Here is a 20411-nt window from a genome sequence, read left to right as displayed (position 1 = left end):
AGCCGTAGCAACTGAATGAGGTAGTCTGAGGAATACAGAGAACAGAGGCCTTATATATGTTTAGGAATACAAAACTCAACATAAAAGAAAGGGGCAGTCCTTGCTTTTGCAAGCATGCAAAATGCCTAACATTCCTTCTTACACAAGCCGGCCAAACCCATAATAAAAGACCACAACCCATATCATAAACAGGTCATAAAAGAAGGAACAGAAACAGATGAGAAGTAGGAGAATGGGTCTGTATGTGCATACCAAACTTTACAATCTCCTGTGCTCTGATCCTTAATCTTGATCAGCTACTGGGCAAGGAACTGGCCTAACAAGGTCAGCTTCAGGCAACAGGGTCAGTTCACTCAGGTCATCTAAAAGTCAGCTAAAGTCATCGGCCTATGTGAGGGCAACCACAAAATGGCTGCCATGCACAAAATGGAACCCAAGGGTTCAGAACGAAATCTTCAAATACACAGTGAATCCATCGGTGTAACATGACGAAAACACTCATACTTGCTGAGCTCACTGTTTACGGTTCGCTGTTACCAAAATCGTAACAGAACCACGACCTTTATGACCCAGGTTCAGAATTCACAGAACCTCACTTCTGGGATGCAAGTTCCCGCCCTCCTTGGAGAGGGTTGGCTCGGTCACAGTTTTCAGCTCACTTCAATTGTCACCCCAAATCGGGTGGCAATTAAAGGGATGTGTGTCCATGTGACAAAATAATACGTCTATTACTCTAGGTCTTGTTGCCTCGGTTTCACTGCTGGGTAGCAATGTAACATTAGTTACTATTAATTAACACAGTGTTACTCGTTTTATCTACATTGAGAGGGGAATGTTTGTTTATTTGTTTGTTGAACAGGTTTTAAAATAAAATGTATGGAAGGACTAAAGGCTTAGTTGGTCCCTTTGGAATTTAAAGCTGTCAATCAATGCATATACACAGATTTCTGCAGCATGTGCTGTAGTATGCCACCTTATCTTTGTCACTGGTTCACTGTGTTATTATTTCTACAATATTCAAAGTAATAGCCGCATAGTTAGACTGTAAATCATTTAATGTAGACATCTATATAAATCAATGCACCGTTACTCAGCAGGAGCCATACATTATTCCAAGGAAACTTGTTTTATTGTTTTTTTCCATTTGAACTACCGAAGCAAAACTCAGGTGCTAGGTGTTTGTAGTGGTTGCACATTGTAAACTAGAAAGTGCAAAATAATGTTTAGTTACAATGTAAGGCAATTGACTGGAGTCCGGTATATTTGATTGGTAATCATACATTTTTTTATATAACCTTTATTTATGATTTTGATAAAATTGTAGCAGGTATACATTTTCAAATGGTGAAGACAAGTGGAAGTTTACAGCAGAGTACACACATATGAGCAGGATGTACCAGCTATTGGCAGATCAGGTTACCATGCATTTAAATGCAAACCTTTCACCCTTTGCATCTCATTCCGCCACCCCCCAGTCATGCCTCCACTGGTGTCCGATTTATGCGGGTCACTCACATTGGTTTCATGGTGCAAAAAAGCATCACACAGCTCCCTCCATTCTCTGAGGTTATCATCCAGCTTATCATCTCTCCGTCTTGATTTCATATGGGCTTCTTCCACTAGCGTGTTTGTCTTTTGCTTCCTCACCCTAAGTGCGCGGGGTATGCCGAGACGTGGGTACCAGGCTCTCTGTGCCACTGGATTCAAGCTATCCTGGCTGAATAGGGCTGAAACCCCGAAACCGGTCCTAGGATGCTTGTTTCCGGTCCAGGGAGGACCTGGCTTAGCAGTTCGGGCTAGACTGTTCCCATGAGGCACAGGGTCAAGACTGATTTGCATATGGCCAGGTCTAAACTGAGGTGGCATGGTGAGCAAAAGAATGATGAATTAAACCCAGATCTCTTGACTGGGTGTGAATGTTTTGATTTGTTCTGCATTCCGTCCATCAATTGTGTGTCTTTTGCTTCATCCACTAGCGTCCACTCACGCACATCCCGGTTCCATGCGTCCACATCTGGGGTGCGTTGCCCCATCCATGTTACTGTGACTCTGCATTTCGCCAACTTTAAAAGTAACTGCAAAAGCTTGTAAGCTATCTTGCGCTTCGTGGGTTTCCGGAAGTGTCCCAGTAAACAGTGCAGTGGCAACCTCTCAACCCGAAAGCATGTGTCCCTCTGCATAATCTCCACCTCTTGGATCCAGAATTGATTTACCCCAGGGCACTCCCATGCTAAGTGCAGGAAATCCGTCCCAGTCTCACCACACCAAGGGTAAGCATCCAAATGGTCAAGGGCAATGAGGTGCAACGTCACTGGTGTCATGTAAGTATGATGTAGGAAATTGTAATGTATCAATTTAAAGTGTGTGTTGCAGGATACTGTATGAGTGAGCACCCGTATGGCCATCAATGCCCTTTCTCCTAGAGGCTCTGTCATGTCCGTGTCCCATGCCGCCCTTGACCTAGGTGGGGGCCCGTTGAGTCTACTCTCATTGCGTTATATAGGAGAGAGATCAGTCTACGCCCAGATCCACAGGTGAGCAATATATCCCGGTTCCACGCGTCCACATCTGTGTTGTCTGTGGGATATATGGGCCAGGTTACTTTAACTATTCCGTCAATCCAGCGTAATGTAGATAGTGACCCTGTCCCAACCTAAAGTCCCCACTTGCATATTCGTAGGAAATGAATGCTTCACCAGGGTAAGGGTTGGCTAATACTGTGCATCACCCCTCCCTCCACGCCTGGAATGAAATGTAAGCCATCATTTTCCACACCAGGGCAAGTATCCATATAGGAAGTTCCCGATGGAACGGTGCTCGTCTCAGGATTCTTTCCACGTATAGCTGCCAGATGCTCGCAGTTTGTCGGGCTATGTGGGGCATGTCATCCGAGACTCATGTACCCTCCATCAATGCTGTCTGGAGTCTGTCCGACTGGAAACATCCCGCCAACAGTCGTTTCTCCCAGTTGTCCCCATCTTCCAACCACTGAATTGCATGCCGTAAGTGAGCTGCACAGTAGTATACGTCTAGCCTAAGAGCTTCCAGTCACCCCTCCTCGTACCATCAAGTCAGAGTGCTCCATGCCACCCTGTTGCGATGTCCCGCCCTAAGCAGTGACACAAGCACTGAGGTCAATTGCTTAAATACCTGCCCGGGAATAGGGCACAAAGAGTTTTGAAGCATGTACAGGCAATGTGGCAGTACCATCATCTTGGACACCGCCAGTCTGCCCATCAATGAGTGCGGCAGTGAGTTCCAGAATGCCACCGATCACCACAGCACATCGACTACCCTGTTCACGTTTAGATGCAACAATTGGGAATCCTCCATCGCCAGGTTGGTAATCATTCATGAGAGAAATCAGTGAACTTAGCCAACAGTGATGATTGCACCTCTAACAGCCTTATCTGACTCTAAACAATTCAGCTGAGAACTCCATTTATTTAGAATACTGACATTTAAAGTGCTGTAGTTTAATTCTTGGGACCCCTTTCACTCTGTTTGACTGACCCTTGTGACTTCAATATCATAGACCTTCTAGATCTCTGCCTTATCAATACACTTTCTGCACGCCAAACAATTCACAACCTGACGATGACACCCTGACTCCTATATGGGGTGAAACATTTTCAGCAATTAGGTTTTTAGACTATGAATGCATGCCAGTTGGAATTATTTACATTGAATGTTTACCAATCATGATGATGAATTGCATCAGTCTTGTAGAGGGTTAAGATTGGTGCTTTGCAGGTTACACACTTTTCTTTTGTACAAGATGCAGTCATTTCTGAGCTTTCTTGCTGTTACTGAAGCCAAGGCTTGAGTAGCACACCAAGTCATAATTTTCCTTTATATTCTGGTACTTGTTGTTTCTTAATGCAGGACAACAAGCACCATAATTCAGAGAGAAACATTTCCCTAGCCTCTCATCAGGTTCGGACTGGCTGTACCGGGCAGTGGGCATTTACCCAGTGGACTGGACGTGTGGGGGCTGGTTTTATGGTCGTGGAGGCCAGAAAAAGCTCTGCTCCTGCTTTTGCTACAGGGGGCCCATATTGCAGCACTGCTGCAAAACTGGTCCCCCCAGTAAGAAAAGCGGGAGCAGAGCTTTTTACTAGCAACCCCCCTCCCCCCGGCCGGTGGAGCACCCATCAGCCAGTACTGGTTGCTGTTCCCAGTCCGGCCTACCCCTCATTACATTGAACAGATGAAGTTTACTTTCTTCAGCCAGTGCATTAACTGAGCTGCTCTTTTTGGATTGGAGAATGTGACCTACAATATACACAAACTTCACTGCAGATTGTGCATTGACCCACTGACCAATCTTATGCAGATTGAAATATTAGACCTGATTGTCTACAACCAGCATAATTCCTCACTGTGCTATTTTGCTTGGATTGTAACCTAAAGAGTACAGCTTATGTGCAGACTTCTACAGCACGTCCTTCAACCTACTGACCTATGTTATTGGGATGTAAACCTTTTTATCGAAACCTTACATCTAAATCTCAGAAGCAAACACTTTAATTACCTGAGCATCCCCACTTGGATGGGAGCCTATAACTTGTAGATGATACACTGATCTCAGCTCACTTACTTACAGCCCGTTATGCCAACTAGTATGTAGGGCAGCAGCACTTCTGTCTGTCTTGGGTACATTTATGTACGGTGCCCCAGCTGTCGCTCAAGGTCTTCATTTCTGTTTCCACAGTTTGCCTCCAGGTGTTCTTGGCCCTGCTTCTCTTTCGTTTGCTTTTGAGGGTCCACTTTGGAGATATTCTTGTGATGGAGTTGCGTTCTCTTCTGATGGTGTGTCCTATCCAGAATGATATCCAATGATTGAGTTAAACAGTTTTTTTCTTTTCTGACGTGGTCTGGGCGGTTCAGGAAAGAAAGAAAAGGTCTTTCCTGAAACGCAGGGACCACATCAGATTACAAAATGATTGTTTTTTGAACATCCTTAAAAGACTCCTGCCTTGAAAAAGTCCTCTGCCAACTGGCCATCGGGGTGAAACACGTGTTGGCTGTTTTGTCTCTTTTTTCAATACTACTATGTGCAACTAAGAAAATTTTAAAAAGTATCGACAACTGTTGAACTCAATCATTGGATATTATTCTCCACTATCATATCAAGATTAAAGGGTACGAACCTCCACTAACTACCAACATTACCTTTTCCCAATGGCTTACGGGTGTAGCCATTTGTGAGGCACGTACCAGAACTACATTGGGTCATTACAAAGGTAGCGTGAATCCCAGTTTTACCAACAACCATGTCTGCCTTTTAACCTGACTGTCATGAGTCTGCAGTTGACTGGCTTCCATTCAGATATGCATTTCTTTGTCCACTTGCCCTGGATGATGACTACTCCTTTGTGATGGTGGTTATCGTCAGCGCTTAATTTCAGTTCGTAGTTTTCGGTGCTCAGCATCGGCACTTAATCGTCAACATCAGCGCTTGTGACAATTGGGAAGAAGGTGGAGCTGTCTGGCTAATTTAGAGATGACCACAACAACAAGTAATTATTCATTCAAAGTACATTAAAATTACCATGGCCTGCCTCCCAAGCCATTCTTATAACTTTGGAGGCCTAAAATAGTCCAAATTTTTACACTGGTAGGAGTTTGATGGTTAGTAGTTGTGTTGTTACAGTCATTAGCAGCATGGGAGAGGCAATGTGTGGTGCAAGCTGCAGTAGCCTCCTGACAAGCCCTGGCACTTATGTTCTTACAAATTTAGCACTCATTATCGTCCCTTCATAAGTACAGTACCATCTCAACTGTGGTGGTTTTCATTCTGCCAGATCCTGTCCACCTGCTTTGGCTGGCCCCCCTCCAGGATTTGTAAGTTGTAGCGCCTCATCTCAGATGTTACTTGAGCCAGCTTTCCTGTGTCATAAGTAATCCGTATGTTCCAGAATTTGATTCTGGTCTTGCTCTTGGCACTCAGTACTTCAGTCATCATGTCAGTAGTTTCCTTGCCGCTTTGACTGTCATCAGTTGTTCATGTCTCACGCTGAGACTCTGGAAGTCCCTCGTGCCCAGAAAAGTTTGTGGTTCTTGTTGCCGTTTTCTGTATCACATGCTTTTTATGGGACAAGGTTGTTAGCCTTGTGCCCAACTCCCTAACCTGGAGGACCAGTGGAGTGTGCTTCATCTGGTATCGAATTTTTGAGCTGATCAGCTTGGGTGACCCTAGTAGGAAACTAGGCTCCCGCCGGCATAGCTCTCCAGGTCCCTGAGACACGCAAGCCCCTCACATAATTCAAGGTGGCGATCTGCCAAGCATATACACTTACCCACTGAGCATTCTAACCGGTATTGCGAAATGGACTTCCAGGAAAGCTGCAGACCACTGCATTTGGTAATCTCACTGAGATAACACTTCATAAAAATAGAGGCAACAATAATAATAAAAAAACAGTGGAGTCAACGGATTTATTGAGCCTTCAGTGTTGAAGCAGCATCCTTCTTTAATGTGTGGATTCAATGCATGCGCAGCCAATGCGTTTCACCCTGATTAGGCGGTGCGACTTCGAATCCCTTGGCTGCTTCATACAATTATACTTTAATCTCACTGAGATTGAAACATTAAACCTGCATACTACACAATTCTCTGCACCTAATGTATTTTCTTATTGTGCGGTTTTACTTGGATTTTAACCGTAGAACTGCAGTTTTGTGCAGATCTCTGCGGTAAGTCCATGAATCCTCTGAGCTCCTTCACCCCTGAGCTACGTCACTATGTGCAAACCCAGCCCTGACAGGTTAGAAAAAGAAGTCTACAGCATACACATTAGTCTACTGAGCTATCTCACCGATTTTGGATCACGGACTCTCAAGTTAACTGCAGGTTACTGCAACAGTGAGCTAGCTGACCGGAAACAGAACCGTATGGCTGACCGGAAACAGAACCATATAGCTGCACGTTGCCTCACAGAGGAGCTGCCTAGCTTGGATCATGACCTTGGACATGCAGGTGTTCCTTCCCTAGCTGTCACGCTCGAACTTGAACCTGTGACCTGCCGACCACACTCGAGCCGAATGTATATGTAGCTGGCGCATGACCCCGCTGAGGTATCCAGCTGCAAGGGGTAAAAACATTAACTAAAGTATGTTTTTTCATGAAAACCCTCCTTTTCCACCTTGGTCTTCGATAGTGAAAGCTGGTGTTGCGGATGAAAGTCTTTGGGTCACGAAGGGGTTAAGGGGGGCGCATTCCGAACCCGTTCCTCAGGGGCCGCTGCGGAGCGTGTGGGTGTCTGCGCGCGCTGAGTCACGCCTGGCCGCCGCGAGCTCTCTATAAGCGCGCGCGCGGACGGGGAGAGTGCGAGGCGCGCGGAGGGAGCAGAGGCTGCAGGCGCTCGAGCCCCTGGGACCGGAAACCGAGGCACCGGCGCGACCCTTCCGGAGCTCTGCGAAGAAAGACTTCTTTCCGGCAGTGCTATCTCTCGGCGGGACCGCACTGGATCCCAGCACGGTCGCAGGATCAGAGAGATCTCTATGGAAACAATTGCACTGAGGTTTAAATCTTGCACAGTGGAGGGCGACATATAAGGAAACTCGTACATATCGGAAGATCTGCTTGGAAACTCTTTGGCGTCCCTATCAGAAATTCGTGGAAAATGTTAGAAAGCCTTGCAGAGTAAACTTTCTCATTGAACACTTTTTGACTGTCTGACCATCGAAGATACCTGACTGGACACTCTTAGGCAGTCTTTGTATCGACAAGAATTTTGGGACTTTCTGCCTATCAAAGACACATCATTGGAGGCTCTATGATGACTTGTTAGTATTGACAATATCTCAAAAGTTACTCTTTGGCATTCTTAGTATTGACCATATCTCAATAGTTACTCTTCGACGTTCTTAGTATTGACGATATCTTAATAGTTACTCTTTGGCATTCCCTATTATTGACGAAATCTCAATAGTTACTCTTTGGTATACTTAGTATTGACAATATCTCAAAAGTTACTCTTTGACATTCCTTACATCGATGAGAATATCTCATTGGAAACTCTTTGACATCCTGAAGGCATCTTGTTGTACACTCTTGCACTTTTCTAGTATTGGACATACAGTACAATAATTTAATGTTCTGACTATAAAAGATATGTTATTGTAAGGACTTGCCTACTCTTAGTACTGGAAAGACTCACACCGCCCTAGTATCTGAGGTACATAGTAACTATCCCTACACCTGCTCATCTTCGTTGTTGGTGTTCCTTGTCGGTGATAATGAGCCGCCTCCTGCTTCTTTCGCTCATCCTGGCTGGTGGGTACTCAGCATATCTTCCTGACGACCTTGCGCCAGAGGAGGAAGCCACGGTAAGTGTTCTATTGTGTCAGTAAAATATCTGCCTGGTGTAATGCGCATCCTCCGGAGATCTGCGGGCTGCCTCAGGGAAACATGGTTGGCTGGATCCTCGCGGATATTACTCAGACTTCATTTAAATAATGAGTTCTGTTAAAAACAACTTTATAAAGCACGGACACACTCCAGAGTGAGAATTGAGTACTATATTACAATCAGTATTAAATGTTCCTTTCTATGAATGTGTCTCTTCAGCATATGTACCTTGTCTTTCAATATCCCTCTTATACATATATTTCATGCCTGGACTTTCTAACTTTTGGGGGATCACCCTTTCAGAAGGTCTCCCAAGCATGCCAAAGTGCAGCAAAGGGCTGAAGGAACCTCTTTAAAGAGCACTACATTAGGAGGCAGTAGCAGGCCTCAGATGCTGTCAAACGCCAGCTTACACCTCCAGTCACTTCTTGAATGTATCTGTGCTTTTAACACATACCATGCTCTTCTGCAGCTTTCTGCCCAATGCGAGCGTCACATACATACACTTTCAGTGTGTGATGAAGCTTGCACTGCTGGTGCCGCTGCAGTATCTGCTCTGTGTGTTTGAGTGTACGCAGCCTGCATTCCTGCTGCCTATGGTGGTGTGTCTGTGTATGGGGTGTGTCTGGGTGCAACTGCACTGCTTCATGTGCTGTGTATGTGTGACCAAGCTTGCACTGCTGCTTATGCAGTATTTGTTCATTATGTGTGTTGCACTGTTGTCTGTGCTGCACCTATTCCGTGTATAAGTAAAGCTTACATTGCTGCTTCGTGTGTGTGTGTAATTTGCTCTGCTTCCCTTACGATGCCTGTGTGATGGAAGTTTTCACTGCATGTCTTTCATTTGAGGAAATTAGATTGCTGCCTGCACCAAACATTCTCAGTGTTTGTGACTATGCACTGCTGCTTCGATTCATTGAGTAGAAGAAGCTTGCACTGGAGATGCGTCGGTTGTCCTTTCTCTGAGCCGGCGCTGCTTCTGTCTATACTCTACCAGTTCTGCCTGCTCCAGGCAAGCCTGCACTTCTGCTGCTCGTGCTGTCATTATTTTACATGTGAGTGAAGCTTATACTAGTGCTCGCTGTCCCTTTTGTGTGGGGGAAGCTCGCACTGTTGTCTGTACTGAATCTGAAGCTGTCAACCAATTGGTCCGATGTGGTGTGTGACATGACTTTGAATCTACCAGGAATGTAAAAGTATTTGATTTCTATGCATATGCTTTAATTGTTAAAAAAAACAGACAATTCCCAAAAAGTCAATCTGTTTGAGAAAGGCTAGTAGGACTCGCTCAATGTACAATATTGGGCATGGCCAGCTTGGCAGCTGTGGGTACGCCTGCATTGCTCCTTATGCCGGACATATGTTTTAGAAGGATGCACTGCTGCTTGTGCAGTGCATGCTTGTGTGTGAGAGAATGTCGTACTGCTGCTGTACTGAATGTATTCTCTCCATGAAGAACTCTTACAAGGTTGTGGCTGCCTTGTTCTATATGCGTATAAAGTGTGACGGAAGCTTACTACTGCTGTGTTGTACCCCTACAGTCCTTAAGGAAAGCTTACAGTGGTACTGCTACTACCCTGCTGCCTGTTCTGTATTACTTTTATCTGCGAGGGAAGTGAGCGCTGCTCTGTTTTGGCAAGGGGACCTGGCACTGTTGTTGACTGTGTTGGATCTGTTTAGTCCCAGACAGAACTTTCAAAGCTGAGTTCTTTCTGCTGTTTCCTGGCTCCTTTCCACCAGTGCAGGAATGAATTTCCGTTCCCATGAGTTCGAGCCCTGGAGGCAGTTGTTCTACACATGTTTATCCACAGGGGCAGCCCTGGTGCCGCCCGCAACGTTTTGGCCTGCTTAGGAGTTCTCAGCTGGGCTTCTGCAGCTGGAGAGGGGCAGTTTTCCTGTGAAGCCACAAACCTGTTGGGTACATTCCATGGCCTTGTTTGGCAGAGGAACATTACTAAACCCACGCCGTCAGCCCATTTCCCTAAATCTGGTGACCTCATAGCCTGGTCTATCTTCCTGTCAGCCTCCTCAGTGTGCGGCAAACCACAAGGCACAGTGGGCTAGAGAGCACTGACACAGCTGGACCCTAGTGTGACCTTGGACCAAGTTCCCTTTCATCTGTTGGCATCCTCTAGCAATTTGGGGTCTTAAGGGCTGGTGTGATGACATTGAGTCCCAGCTGTGCAGTAAACCTTTGTGTGACCTTAGCCTGGCAGGCCTCTTCATCTCCCCATTCTCCACTTAATTGAACTACTTTTAGGAGAACTTAAAAAATGTGAATGTTGTAGCGCTCTGTAGGTGAGCTCCAGACACTTGTTCTTTTTGTATGCCCCTGCTTACATACAGATGTCTTCCAGATGCCTTCCATCCATGATGAGGAAAGTCAAAGATAGGCATAAGCAACAGGATCAGGCAGCACAAAGAGCAGCGCCACCTTGTGGCATGGCGTTGCCTGAGATGTTGATCTAAGCAGATGACAGGCTTCTCCAAAGCTGTTAGTTCGTTTATTGAAGTCTCGCCTATAGTTAGCTTTTAGCTGTCTGTTATCGAAAGCCTATTGTGGACAGTACTAATACTCAGAGTGAGCTTAGGGCCAGCCCTTTCCTCACCTTTTTGGCTTTCTTGTCAATCTCATTTGTAGGCTTTTTGTTCAATATCTTTTATTCCTCTGTTTTTGTTAATCCCCCATTGTGCATTGCTTCTTTACCACACTTTAGATTGGATTACTTGCATCCTAATGCTCACATTCAGGGATTTTTTTTGTTTTCTTTTAACACACTATGGTAGTGCACTCGTTTTCTTGCTCTCTCCCTCTTATGCTGCTTTTTTCCTCAGTTTTCTGCCCCACCCGCACACTCTTTGTTGCACCATCGTCTCTCCATCCCCCAGCTCTTTTGCTTCCTCAATCTCCTCTGTTGCTCCCCTGCCCCCATTAACCCTCTACGCTGAATTCTCCCCCATTCCTCACAGTCCTTTTCATTTTTTTGAAAGGCCCGGCAGTTGCAGTTGTAACCAGGCTGCTCCCTTTACAAAATGCATTTTCGGAAATGTGTAAATTATTTGTGTTTTATTTGCTGCCCTAAAATTTATGTCCACTGTTGGAAACCAGCTATTTCGGGTAGGCTAAGGCTGACGCCAAAGCCAGGCCGAAACCACCATTCCAGTCAGGGCAAGGAAGTCACACGCCAAGATAACCCCTGCTCACCCTCTAGGTAGCATGGCGCGAGCAGTCTAGGCTAAACTCGGAGGCGATGTGTAAAGCATTTGCGCCAGTGCACAACAGCAACAACATACTAGGTACACCACAAAAGAGACTCCACACAAGGTTATAGTAAAATAACTTTTGTATTGTCAAAACATATCAGATAGAAATCACACATGTACATTGTGCCAACTGGCACGGCAATATTCACAAGGGATTATTTACAAGACAGGGCCACATGGGCCACTGTCTGAATCAACACTTTGCAGATATAGAAGTACTTGTCAGAAATTAGAATAAAAGTATATAAACTTCACTGTAACACAAAGTAACAGTTATAGATCACATCCAGTAACTACTGGGGACAGGTAAGTACCACCTACGCAACCCTAAACCCCTTAGGAGACTGTCGCGCAGGGGACCAGGACCTCACTAGGACCACCTGTACTAAAAAGAACAACCACCTAAGTATCACACAGCATTTAGGGGTCTAAGAAAGAACCCATTACCCATGATGTATGAAACACATTCAGAGGAGTAGTAAAGGAAAACCACCTAAGTAGCACACAGCGTTTTAGGGGTCTAAGGAAGAACACATTACCCATGATGCCTAAATGTACATTCAGAGGAGTAGTAAAGAAAAACACATAATGCATAAACCTACACATTCAGCGGTGTTAAGAATAAAGCACATGATGCAATAAAATTACATTCAGAGGTACCAGAATAATACAGTAGCGCAAAAGTCACATGATGTCTAAAAACATTCAGAGGTGCAGGAATAAGACATGATGCAAGAAATCACATTCAGAGGTGCAAGAACCATACAATTGCGCAAAACCTACATAAGCCACCACCCGTGGCAGTCCCTAGGCCAACTGGCCTTGTTGGGGCTAGAACGCCCTGAGTCTCAATGTCAGGGGCCTAAACGATGCAGGGGCCCACTACTTGCTGGGCCCCTGGGAACACTCACAAGGGCCTAAACGTTGCAGCTGGCACTAAGTGCTGCGCAGCTGGGAAGGCCTGGCACCACTATGCCCTCGCTGTCCCACACAGGGACTCTCTCCTGAAATTGCGCCTAAACGGTGCAGCTGCCCACTAATTGCTGGGCAGCTGGAGATTCAAAACTGCGCTGGGGCCCTCACTGGCCCTAGAACGAACTACGCACAAGGTTGGAGCCACACAGGCCCTGAAACAGCTGGGGGCGTTGGAGCCATCTGGCTCTAGAAATACACCCGCCCCCAAGTCCTCCGTGGAACTTTCAAACACCTGGCCAGAGCAGAGCCACACAGGCTCCGAACAAACATGCCCCCTGAGCCTAGCAGGCTCTTCGAACAACTGTGGGGTCGTTGGAGCCAAACAGGCTCGTAAACAAAATATGGCCCCTCGGAGCTTCTCTGGGCTCACGCACGTTGGGGCGACCCACTGCCAACTGGGGCCGCCCTACATGCACCAAAGTCAATTATGCCCCATAGGAGCCTCGGGGCTCGCCCAACAAGATGAGGCCCCTTGAGCCTCTCTGGGCTCGCAAAACGCTGGGGCGACCCACTGCCAACTGGGGCCGCCCTTGAAGCCCTCGTGGCTTCGCACTGGCCACAGGCGCGAGCTCGCGCCACTGGGGGGGCGGACACCGTCACCGTGTCCCGGCGCCCCTCCTTTCTTCTGCCCCACTCTGCCCAAACTCACCGGCAGCCCATTGCGGGCGGGGCGACAGCAGGTCTCTGCTCCCTCGAGGCTCTCCCTCCATGCGGGGAGCCTCGCGCCGGCCTTCTCTCTTCCTCGCCGGGGCTCCCTCCGCACACGGGAGCCCCAGCCGCCGACCACGAGTCTTCTCCTCTCTGCAGGGCTCCCTCGGCACACGGGAGCCCTGCCAACCGGCCGCCTCGTCTCCCCGGGGCTCCCTCAGCCGAGAGGAGCCCCGTCAACCGCCGCCATCTCCCGCGCCTTCCTTTCTCCCCCTCGCCGACTGCAGGGGGCGGGACTTCTGGCCGGCCGCGACAGGATTGGCCGGCCGGTCAGTCACTTCCGGGTCACCGCGGACAGCGCGGCGGCCCGATCCTTAGGCAGGCAGGCGGGGGCTGATTCCTCCTACGGGCCAGATGCCTTAGCGCGCCCAGCGCTATAAGCGGACATAAAGCGCTCCTAAGCGCTAGGAAAAGTCCAGATAAAGCGCCCTCAAGCGCTTGGGGAAAATGACGCGCTCCAAAGCGCTAGACAACCGGCAGAGCGCTCCCAGGCGCTCGGGAGGAAGCTCAGCGCCTCCAGGCGCTAGAAATACAGTTCCAGCACTATCCACAGGGCAATGCAGCTCCTCCACGCTGCCAAAGCCCCAGAGCCTCCCAGGGGGGCAAAGCCAAGTCCCCCCCTCAGCCCAGGCAGGGCAGAGGGGTCCCCCAGGAATCCAGGCAAGTCCATCAGGAGTCCAGGGGCTGGGCAGGACTCAGGGATTCCCAGAGCCCAAGCAGCAGCACGCCCCTGGCAGATTCAAGTCAGAAAACAAGAACAAATTGGAAGGGAACACAGCCCCTTCTTATACACAGAAAAGGCTTTGAAGTCTTTTGAAGTCTTTGTGTAAGCGAGCCCTAAGCCCTGGGTGTATCTGGTTTCCCTCTCCTGTCAGCCTCAGGTCAGAGGTGACAGTGGGTTATCAGGAGGGAGAGCCATCAGGGGTGGGCCGCCAGGCACAGCCTGGTTCCACCAGACGCTCTTTCCTCCCCTCCCTAACAGCAGATGGGGGCCTTTCATCTACGGCTGACTCAGACCCCCCTCCTCCAGACAGTCCATCTACCAGCAGGCCCAGGCATCCAGGGCCAGGCCCATCAGCCAATCACGTGCTAGCAGACTCACTACACAATTATGCTAACTTCTAAAAGTGGCGCTTCTGGGCTAGATACAGCCGTGCCGCATATACCATTATGCAGCATTCAGTCTCACGAGTTCACACATATCAAACTCGCCCCTGCACTCCCCACGCATCAGGAATCTACCATGGGCATACATATTTCCCATTCATTCCTATGGGAGGGCAGGGCGCTCACCATCCATACACAGAAAGCACACGCACTTTACACTGTACCACAGTGAAAAAGTGCGCAGGGGCCTAAAATCACCAACCCAGGTTCCAAAAACAGGCTAGGAAAAAGCAAAAAGTCACGGGGTGAACCTGCCCAAAGGACCCGGTCCAACATCCACCATCTTGGAATGTTAAACAAGAAAATAAATAAAATGGCGGCCAAGTTATGCCCTACGCGCGCATGCATCATCAGACTGCCCCCACTGTCATGTCATGATACATATACATGCATGTATGAAGATGACACAGGTGTGATTAAATATCGTCACACTTTTATTTTTTGTGCCGATGCTGCACAACATTAGCAAAAAGCATTTCTTTTTTGCCGAACCTGAACAGCATCAGTAAAGAGTATTGGAAAAGCCAATAGGTCAGCATTAATAGCCAAAAGGCGAGATATACTGACTTTTACAATGCTTGTTTTTTTTGTTGAGAGTATTGTCTTGATTTAAGAGCGAACGCTCATCCAGAGTCCTGGTCTCTTCCCCATTTGTTAATCTGCTTATTGTGGAGAGGAAACACACATAGACAGGTTGGCTGCTCTATCCAAACACTCTTGTGTCTGCTTAGTCAACCTATGAATGATGCTGGATATTTCTTCCTCCCCAGCATTACCTACTACAGTTTGGCTACCTACAGAAACCCCTGGAGAATCCATCCTATGAGTTCCAGATCGCGGACATCGAGGAAGCACTGAGGTAGGTGAATATGGCCTCTAGAGGTATGTTATGTTGATTTGTATAGCATACTAATCACACAAGAGGGTATCCAGGCACATGGGCAGGTGTGTAGGTGTGTGGTTCTCAAGGTTCTTATACAAAGAGCCAGGTCCTCAGCTTCCTGCAGAACTCAAGAAGTGAGGCTGATACTCTGGTTTGTTGAAGGAGGTCATTCCATGTCTTGGGTGCAGTGTAGGAGAGCAGTGGCGGCTGGTGACTCTCGAAAATGTTGGGGCATTTCTAGGGTACTTACTGCTGTTGCTACCTTCTCATCGTTTATTTATTTTTGCAGTTTGTACGCAGCGCAAACTCAACGAATAGTATAGGAGCACTTTGCATGAGTACCATTACATTGCATAAGATACAAGACATAGTATTATAAATAAACAATCAACTTACCTCAACGGTCGATCTTCTTTACACACCCGAGGACCGACTCTTTGAAATCAAACAGCACTGCGTGCTAAATTGAGATGAGCAATTCATGCTGGTCGGGCAAAGTGAAACTAAACACCATGCATCTCAGCCAATGAAAGCACTGCTCTCACGCTGTTTATAATAGGAAACAACATAAGAGCAGTGCAGGGATTGGCTGGTATAGACGATCACAGCACTCCATCCGAGACCGATGGATCTGTGTCTTGGCTTCCCCAGCTCAGTGACAGCGATGGCTGGGGAACCCTGAACTGCGCATGTCGGGTTGACCATAAGCAAAATACAGGTTAAACTGACATGCACAGTTCTTTAAAAAAGCCCTAGCTGATGGTCACCAATAAACCAAGCCTACTAGTGAAAACAGCACGCCTAGTGTCTACCAGGAGAGGCAGCTCTGTGATGGCATACATAATGTGTATATGTGAATGTAAGTAATGGCTCGCAGTCAGAGGGTCAACGTCCCAATGGAGAAAGCGCCCCTGAGTGAGCGTGCGGCAGAGCATAGGTGTCTGGGCAAAGTGTATGCGGCTGTTCAGGTATTCTGGTCCTGTGTTGTGTAAGGCTTTGTATGTATGGTATGTGTGCTTGAAAAGTTTGAATTGGCTGTTCTTGTTAATTGGGAACCAGTGAAGCTTCCTGAGATGCAGTGTGATGAGGGTGCGGCATGGCAGGTGGAGTATGAGACTTGTCGAGGTGTTCTGGATGGTCTGGAGTTTGTATAGGAGTTGTTTGAAGATTCCAGCGTAGAGAGTGTTGCCGTAGTCCAGCCTGCTGATTATGAGTGCTTGCGTGACCGCCCGTCTGGTGTTCTGAGGTAGGACTTTAAAGGTCTTTCACAGCATGTAAAGGATGTGGAAACAGGAGGTGCAAACTGCATTGACTTGAGCTGTCAAGTTGAGCTAGTCATCTAGGATGATCCCTCGATTTCTTGCATTGTCTGTGTGTTGGTCCTAGCTCCATCAGACACCAGGTGGTGTCCCATGGGGAGGTCCGTCAGTCAGTCAAATCACTTTATTCGGTTAAATAAAACCATAAAAGTACAGAACATACAAATATAGGCCCCTACAAAATGCACTTAACCCAAATATTTCATAAATTCATATTATAGTACATAAATATACACCACTGAATTTAAGAACATAAATATATCCATAAAAAGTCTAAAAAAAAGGCAATCAATTACGTCGGTTCCTGAGTCTCACAGCTGCTACAAAACAACTTGCTATATAGAAATTTCGCAGGGCTCATTTAGGAGTTGGAGGTACATTAGAGCCGGTTTAACCTGAGTAAATCCCTTTCTCTTTAAAACAGGAAATAAAAACGTCTTTCTGATATCATTATAGTGTTCACAGAACATGGTGAAATACATGGTATCTTGAGCTGAAAAATTGTCACAGGTACAAGGCTCTAGCTCATTTTGTTTACACCACCCTTGTGAATTACCTAGAAAGAAGTGTATAAGATTGAACCGAAACCTAGTTAAAAGCAAACGATGGAATGGCCTATTTACAATCTCCAAATATGGTTCCATCCTAGGTACAGTCTTTAAAAGGTAATGTGCTCTAACGGACGGTTTTATTAACTCCAGCTCTTCTCGCTCATTTGACCACACATTCAGGAGCTGTGTTCTGACCCGCACCAGATCAGCACTCACAATCTTATCCGGATGGTCAAAAAGGTCTTCACAGCCCACATCGGCTAACAGGTTCTTAATATAATACAAGCAAGTAATTTTATTAGCTCCATCCAGAGAGATACAATCCCTTATAATTCTGTGGTTTAGGTCAAGTTGTAAATTAAGCCACGTTTTTAACCAGCAAATTACTGGGGCTAGCTTCAGTTTATCCATTATATAGCTCATTCCTAATTCTTGGTGTACAGCAAAAGTTGGAGTGGATTGGGGGACCGACAGTAGGTTGCGGAGAAACTTGTTCTCCACTCTCTGTAACCCCTCCATCAGCCTATAACCCCAAATGGATGAACCCTACATAGCTTTTGCTACACACTTGGATTTGTATATATTTAAAATAGCATCTACCGGTTTTGCCCCTAGCCGCTGTGCAAATCCATTTACTGCCGCAATTGCTCTAGTCCTCGCATTGATCTTGACCTTATGTTGTGCGGCCCAGGTCCCTCTGTCATCAAACAGAACCCCTAAGTATGTAAACACGGGCACCCTGGTTAATTCTATGCCTTCACAATAAAAGGTTCTAAGGTTGCTCTTTTTTTACCTGCCTAAGGTCATTACATGAGATTTAGCAGTGTTTACCCGAAAGCCCAGCAAATTCATGAAGAGACAAAAAGCATCTAGAAGCTTCTGTAAACCGACCAGTGTGCGTGCTAATAAAACAGCATCGTCGGCGTACAGAAGTACTGGGCAACGATCATGACCTATTAGCGGGACATCCAAACTAGCCAAATCTAAAACTTTGCCAAAATTATTAATATAAAGGGTAAAAAGCAGTGGGGCTAAAATGCAGCCTTGCCTTACTCCCCGGCCTGACTTAAAGTACCTAGTACAATTGCCTGCTTGATCAATCCTTATCCTAGCAGTAAGGTCCTGATGCAGATCTGTTAGAAAGGAGACCAAGCTGGATTATATCCCCATCTCCATTAAAATTTGCCACAATTTTGACCTATTGACCAGATCAAAAGCTGACGATAGATCCATAAATGCCAGCTGTAATAACCCTTCTTTAGCTAGAGTATATTTCCCTGCTAATAAGGATAGGTTAAGACACTGATCTTGAGTCCCCTTGCCACTTCTAAAACCATACTGAATGTTAGACACAACATGGTTTTCGTCTAGCTAATCCGTTAATTTACCCAGGATCACTCTCCCTAAAACTTTAACTACTGAATCAATTAGGGAGATGGGTCTATAACATTTAGGGTCCCCTCTCTGGCCTTTTTTAAAAATGGGGACAATGATGGACGAAGACCATGAAGAAGGAAAACCTTGTCTGGCACAAACATTAAAAACATTGGTCAGAATTTTGGCCCAGATTGAGGGATATAACTTATACAAGTCCGCTGGGACTCCATCAGGGCCTGGAGCCTTATTACTTATCATATTTCTGATGGCCAGTTCTACATTCTCCTCACTAAATGTGGCAGCCCCTCTTGTAGCATGTACAAACAACTGGTCCACGCAATCAGGTGTCTCATAAATGGCCTCAAAATGGGCAAGCCAATATCCCTCTGTGATATTACATTCAATTGGAGTGTTATCTGTACCCGAGAAGAATGGCTTGTTCACAATGGCCCAGAATCTACTACTATCTTTAAGCACTTCCACCGAGGTTAAAGCTTCCCACGCCTCTTTTTTAATTTCGTTTTTTCTGGTATGAAGTGCTGATTTATACACCTTTTTAAGTGCTCCTATTCGGTTTTGGTCTTGGGGGGACCTTTTTAATGCGATCATCAAGTTACGATGTGCACTGGAGCAATTACTATCGAACCGCCTCTCTCCCATAAATTGGCCTGGTCTAACAGAGCAGGTCAGGTCCGTAGCTACCTGAGCGCAAATACTTTCAAAGGCCCCCAAAACTGCTGGACCCTCATTCGGCCCATTCAGGAATATTTTCATCTTGTCTTCTACCTTTATGGCTAATTCCTGGAAAAAATGATCATGTAATACTTTTGCCCATTTTACCCGCCTGCCTTGATCTGTGGGTTTCAAACTAAGTTCCTCTCTCTGCATCCCTGAATTCCTTTTCAGCCCACAGCTTCTGTCTAGTTCGAGGATAACTGGATTGTGGTCACTATAATGAGACCATCTAGTATTATAAGAAACAACCTAAACAGGCATAAACATAAAATCGATAACGGTGTTGCACCCTCTGGTGGTAAAAGTAGGGGTCGTTTCTGATAGTACAGTATCACTTGGTTCATGGAGGTCCATTTCTTTCAGGAGCTCTTCCAAGCAACCCCCAGAACGTGTATGCTTAAAGTGTGATGGGGCATACCTTGCTAAACCAATGGGATCATTACCCCCTGGCAGTTCTGATTGCAAAGATGAATATTAAAATCTCCCATAATAATAATCGGGTGATTCGTGGTTTGACTCTCACGATAATGTTCCGAAAACACTCAAATTAAACAAATGTTTATTTTCCATAGAACAAACTGCTGAATTATAAAAATTAACCACCAGCAGTTTTAATGAATTATGGGCCACATATTTGATTGCTAAGTAGTTGGGGGTCCCTACCATAACCTCTTTATGAGTTCCCATGAGAGCGAGGGAAAACAACAATAAAAGACCACCTTTGGTTCTGCCAGAGGGAGAGTGCTGTGCAAGCATGCAATACGATTTAAACTCATCAACCCAAAAGTCGCCCTCTGTGTCCCAAGTTTCTTGAAAACCCAATATATCGTAGGTTTTAATCAGCTCTAGCCATCTAGGATCCTCCTTTTTAGCTCGTAAACCTGCTATATTCCAGCTTAAGATGTTGCAGTTCATAGTGTTAGGCCCAACTACGCCAAACAAACCTGTTTCCTCTCCATTCCCTGCAGCCCTTACTGAATCTGGGAGGGCAAAACACGTCATTGGTTGTAGGTCACAAACTTCACCACCCTGTGGGCTCTGCAACTCATTGGCTCGTTGAGGACCAGCAATAGATC

General features: G+C 46.4%; 1 protein-coding gene across 1 annotated transcript in view; it reads left to right on the top strand.

The window, feature by feature from the left end:
• The first annotated feature begins 7332 nt into the window (after positions 1 to 7332).
• MMP19 (matrix metallopeptidase 19) overlaps positions 7333 to 20411 on the top strand; it is a 66702-nt gene continuing 53623 nt past the window's right edge. The window contains exons 1-2 of the mRNA XM_078689078.1: positions 7333 to 8334; positions 15241 to 15329. Of these exons, the coding sequence (XP_078545204.1) occupies positions 8245 to 8334; positions 15241 to 15329 (179 nt within the window). The 5' untranslated portion in view covers positions 7333 to 8244. The remainder of the gene's footprint in view (positions 8335 to 15240; positions 15330 to 20411) is intronic.

This window comes from Lissotriton helveticus, chromosome 1_1 (genome assembly GCF_964261635.1).
Source record: "Lissotriton helveticus chromosome 1_1, aLisHel1.1, whole genome shotgun sequence".
Lineage (NCBI taxonomy): Eukaryota > Metazoa > Chordata > Amphibia > Caudata > Salamandridae > Lissotriton > Lissotriton helveticus.
Note: the sequence above shows the minus strand (reverse complement) of the source record. Positions and strands in the feature narration are given on the sequence as shown.